This window comes from Tachyglossus aculeatus, unplaced genomic scaffold (genome assembly GCF_015852505.1).
Source record: "Tachyglossus aculeatus isolate mTacAcu1 unplaced genomic scaffold, mTacAcu1.pri scaffold_12_arrow_ctg1, whole genome shotgun sequence".
NCBI classification, from domain to species: Eukaryota; Metazoa; Chordata; class Mammalia; order Monotremata; family Tachyglossidae; genus Tachyglossus; species Tachyglossus aculeatus.
The window spans coordinates 538,675-543,891 of NW_024044858.1; the positions used below are offsets into that span (position 1 = coordinate 538,675).

General features: G+C 52.6%; 1 protein-coding gene across 1 annotated transcript; it reads left to right on the forward strand.

The window, feature by feature from the left end:
* The first annotated feature begins 297 nt into the window (after positions 1-297).
* On the forward strand, positions 298-4,580 carry SPAG8 (sperm associated antigen 8). The gene is made up of 6 exons (XM_038742477.1): positions 298-429; positions 3,164-3,338; positions 3,567-3,612; positions 3,717-3,831; positions 3,935-3,997; positions 4,415-4,580. Exons 1-6 carry the CDS (start codon positions 298-300, stop codon positions 4,508-4,510), a joined length of 627 nt encoding a protein of 208 aa, XP_038598405.1. The 3' UTR covers positions 4,511-4,580.
* Positions 4,581-5,217: the final 637 nt, after the last annotated feature.

Below are 5,217 nucleotides of genomic sequence, written 5' to 3' on the forward strand. Positions count from 1 at the left end.
GGGATAAAGACTGTGAGCCCCCCGTGGGACCACCTGATCACCTTGTAACCTCCCCAGCGCTTAGAACAGTGCTTTGCACATAGTAAGCGCTTAATAAATGTCATTATTATTATTATTATTATATTATTAACAAAATAGAATGCGACTGACTGAATTGAAGGCCACCCAGCCAGCAAGTGGCAGAGGCGGGATTCGAACCCACGCCCTCGGGCCCCCCAAGCCCGGCTCCCCGGAGCTCGGGGCGGGCCTCCAACGGTCACCGCGCGTCCGGGGCAACGGGGGAGGGGGGCGCGGAGCATGGAGGCCGGCTGGGAGGAGGAGGGCAGCCGGGGCCCCGGGGAGCGGCTCCGCCTGCGGCCCGGCCCGGACACCACGCTTCCCGAGCTCCAGCGGCGGGGACGATGCCTGATCTCTAACTGGCAGGAGGAGGTGACTGCCCCAACCCTCCCTCTTCTTCCCCCTCCTCCTCCTCATTCATTCAATCGTATTTATTGAGCGCTTACTAAGCGCCGCTGCTCCTCCACCCTCCTCCCCTTCCTCGGTCATTCAATCGTATTTTCCTTTAATGGCACTGATTAAGCGCTTACTATGTGCAAAGCACTGTTCTAAGCGCCGGGGAGGTTACAAGGTGATCAGGTTGTCCCACTGGGGGCTCACAGTCTTCATCCCCATTTTACAGATGAGGGAACTGAGGCGCAGGGAAGTGAGCCCACTGTTGGGTAGGGACTGTCTCTATGTGTTGCCAATTTGTACTTCCCAAGCGCTTAGTACAGTGCTCTGCACATAGTAAGCGCTCAATAAATACGATTGATGATGATGATGATGATGAAGTGACTTACCCAAAGTCACACAGCTGACAAGTGGAGGAGCCGGGATTCGAACCCATTACTTCTGACTCCAAAGCCCGGGCTCTTTCCACTGAGCCCCGCCTCTTCTCTAATTTATTTATTGAATGCTTACTAAAGCACTGTACTAAGCCCCTTCCTTCCTCTCCCCCTCGTCCCCCTCTCCATCCCCCCATCTTACCTCCTTCCCTTCTCCACGGCACCTGTATATATGTATATATGTTTGTGCATATTTATTACTCTATATTCAATCGTATATTCACATATACGTATATTCGTATACGTATATTCAATCGTATATTCATTCAATCGTATTTATTGAATGCTTACTAAAGCACTGTACTAAGCCCCTTCCTTCCTCTCCCCCTCGTCCCACTCTCCATCCCCCTCATCTTACCTCCTTCCTTTCCCCACGGCACCTGTATATATGTTTGTGCATATTTATTACTCTATTTATTTTACTTGTACATATCTATACTATTTATTTTATTTTGTTAGTATGTTTGGTTTTAGTTCTCTGTCTCCCCCTTTTAGACTGTGAGCCCACTGTTGGGTAGGGACTGTCTCTATATGTTGCCAACTTGGACTTCCCAAGCGCTTAGTACAGTGCTCTGCACACAGTAAGCGCTCAATAAATGCGATTGATTGATTGAGCGCTTACTGTGTGCAGAGTACTGTACTAAGCGCCGCTGCTCCTCCTTCTCGTCCACCCTCCTCCCCCTCCTTTCCTTCCTCGGTCATTCAATCGTATTTATTGAATGCTTACTAAAGCACTGTACTAAGCCCCTTCCTTCCTCTCCCCCTCGTCCCCCTCTCCATCCCCCCCATCTTACCTCCTTCCCTTCCCCACGGCACCTGTATATATGTATATATGTTTGTACATATTTATTACTCTATTTATTTATTTATTTTACTTGTACATATCTATTCTATTTATTTTGTTAGTATGTTTGGTTTTGTTCTCTGTCTCCCCCTTCTAGACTGTGAGCCCACTGTTGGGTAGGGACTGTCTCTATATGTTGCCAACTTGTACTTCCCAAGTGCTTAGTACAGTGCTCTGCACACAGTAAGCGCTCAATAAATACGGTTGACTGATTGATTGAGCGCTTACTGTGTGCAGAGTACTGTACCAAGCGCCGCTGCTCCTTCTTCTCGTCCACCCTCCTCCCCCTCCTTCCTCGTTTATTCAATCGTATTTATTGAACTAAGCCCCTTCCTTCCTCTCCCCCTCGTCCCCCCTCCATCCCCCTCCTCTTACCTCCTTCCCTTCTCCACGGCACCTGTATATATGTATATATGTTTGTGCATATTTATTACTCTATTTTATTTGTACATATCTATTCTATTTATTTTATTTTGTTAGTATGTTTGGTTTTGTTCTCTGTCTCCCCCTTCTAGACTGTGAGCCCACTGTTGGGTAGGGACTGTCTCTATATGTTGCCAACTTGTACTTCCCAAGTGCTTAGTACAGTGCTCTGCACACAGTAAGTGCTCAATAAATACGATTGATTGAGCGCTTACTGTGTGCAGAGTACTGTACTAAGCGCCGCTGCTCCTCCTTCTCGTCCACCCCCTTCTTTCCCTCCTCCCTCTCCTTTCCTTCCTCCTTCATTCAATCGTATTTATTGAATGCTTACTAAAGCACTGTACTAAGCGCTGCTCCTCCTCCTCCTTCTCATCCACCCTCTCCTTTCCCTCCTTCTCTCCTTCCCCCTCCTTTTCTTCATCCTCCCCCTGCTCCTCCTTCTCATCCAGGAGAAGCTGCTTCTTGAGAGAAACAGCGTGGCTCAGTGGAAAGAGCGCGGGCTTGGGAGTCACAGGCCATGGGTTTGAGTCCCGCCTCCCCCACATGTCTGCTGTGTGACCTTGGGCAAGGCACTTCACTTCTCTGTGCCTCAATTCCCTCATCTGTAAAACGGGGATTGGGACAACCTCATCTCCTTGTATTCCCCCCAGCGCTTAGAACAGTGCTTTGCACATAGTAAGCACTTAACAAATACCAACATTATTATTATTATTATCCATCCCCTTTTCCCTCTTCCCCCTCCTCGCCCTGTTCCTCCTCCTCCTTCTAGTCCAACCCCTGCTTTTCCCTCTCCTCTCCCTCTTCCCCCTCCTTTCTTTCCTCTTCCTCCTGATCCTCCTCCCCGTTTCTCCTTCTCATCTGCTCCTTCCTTTCCCTCCCTCCTCGTCCCCCTCCATTCCTCTCTCCGCCCCCCCATAAACACTCCCCCCCCCCCCCCAATGTGCAGGAGAGGTGGAGGATCTCACCTCAGGTGATGGGGGTGGGTGGTGGGGGCGAATGGGGTCCCTGACAGAGAGCGACCAGTGAACTAGACGGCGTTCCGAGCCCCCAAAATGGGAGCGAAGGCTTCTACTTCCGACACGGCCACCCTGGGCTCCTGACCCTGCAACTTCCTTGCCCCATGTCCTCCAGTACCACTCACCGTGACTCCTTTCAGCCCCCGCGGCAGGACTGCAGGCCCATGCGTGGTGAGCAACACCCCTTCTCTCCCCCTCTCCAGGGCCACAAGGGTTGGGGTGGATGCTTAGAACCGGGGCCACCCGGCAAGAGAAGCAGACGAAGGGGACATTTCACGTTCCTTCCTTCGTGGGACAAGAAGGGGACATTTCACGTTCCTTCCTTCGTGGTACAAACCCCAGTGACCTGAAGGCCTGGCAAGCTCCGGCCCTGACCCTTCCTTTTTCCATTTCCACCAGGCCAGCGAGAAGCGATGCTGGGACTCCTCTTCTATCACCAGTTCCAGTGAGGATGGGTCAAACTGGGCTGGAATAGAGGGGGTAGCCTTAGGAATGGGGAGGGCGTGGAGGGAGACCGAGGCTGAGGGGGGTTCTCTTGGGATTACGCAGAAAGAAAGCTGAGGATGAACTGTACCAAGCACCAGAGCCCCCGGAATACAGGTCGGTTACTCACCGGGACTATCGGCAGGCTGGCACCCTGCTAGGGTCCCCCACTCCCTCACAGGTGAGATTTTTTTCCACCCCTCCAACAGGGATACACACCTCTGGGAGAGTAATGGGGAGGCTTGGGGCTAATGGGGTTCACTTGGCTTTGGATTTTTCTCCAGCCCCACGATTATCGGCTGGAGGAGCCAGAGACCTACTGGTTTCAACGAGCCAAGGACGTCAGGGTGGGTATAGGGCTGCAGAGGGGCGCAGCCATCACAGGGCCTCTCTCCTGCCCTGGGGGAGGTCAGGGGGAGTGGAGAATAATAATAATATTGGCATTTATTAAGCGCTTACTAGTGCAACGCACTGTTCTAAGCGCTGGGGAGGTTACAAGGTGATCAGGTTGTCCCATGGGGGCTCACAGTCAATCCCCATTTTACAGATGAGGGAACTGAGGCCCAGAGAAGTTAAGTGACTTGCTCAATTGTCACACAGCTGACAATTAGCGGGGCTGGAATTTGAACCCACGACCAAGCCCGTGCTCTTTCCACTGAGCCTTGTGCAAATTCCTTTGTCCTAATCTCCGTGGGGTGAAGGTGGTGGGAGAGCACACTCTGCTTCAGGGACCGCTATCCTGAACCTGTTGGGGTTTCCTTTAGGGAGTCGGGGCCGTCCAGGGGTTGAAACCCTCATTCCGGAGGAACAGCAGCTTCACCACTCCTGTGCCCCTGGCTCTGAGTCACCACTTACCCTAGATCCCCAAGAATTTATCTCCCTGTGACAGACACACACACACACAACCCCCCCCCCCCGTCCCTCCCCCCCCCCCCCCAGGACTTGGGGGAGCAGAGCAAATTGAGAAAAAGGGAAAGAGTTGGATCAAAATAAACATTTTCCCCCGCAGCAGATTGAGACTCTCTTGGTGTGACTCGAGTCCAACAAAAACGCCGAGATCCGTTGGGTGTGCGGGGTGACCTCAGTAGGTCAGGACTGCGGGAGGGGGCCATACTGGCTGACAAACTAGACAGCCAGCTATTTTCCTAGCCTCCAGGAAGCCACCAGCAGATGAGGAAGAGACTCTTCCCTTCCCTTTCCCAGAGAAAAACACCTGTCACCCCCTCCTTTTGTCCAACTCCAGCCCCATTCCAGGGGCTCTAGCTGTACATGAGCTAGGTCATGGAGTCTGACCTTCCACCCACCTCGAATTTAGCATCTTCCCTGATTCCTTATTCCACCACTTGCTCTCTCCCACCCCTGCCCTGTCTGGGCCCCAGCTCCTCGCCCTGCTTGCAGCACCTCTGACCCCCACCTCTCTTAGCATCGGATTGCTAGGTGCTGCTCTCGTGGAAGGACAGACGAGGGAGAGAGCTCTGCCGCCAGCTGCCCTTCAACTGCCCCCCTTGGCCCCCACCCATTCTGCAATCCTCCTGAGCCAGAGACACCACACCCACTACCCAACAGA

Excerpts from the sequence above, each read along its gene's own strand:
- SPAG8 (XM_038742477.1), top strand. The coding sequence starts at position 298 with ATGGAGGCCGGCTGGGAGGAGGAGGGCAGCCGGGGCCCCGGGGAGCGG. Across the intron at positions 3,832-3,934 it reads GGTCCCCCACTCCCTCACAG|CCCCACGATTATCGGCTGGA; the intron begins GTGAGATTTTTT and ends ATTTTTCTCCAG. Across the intron at positions 3,998-4,414 it reads AACGAGCCAAGGACGTCAGG|GGAGTCGGGGCCGTCCAGGG; the intron begins GTGGGTATAGGG and ends GGTTTCCTTTAG.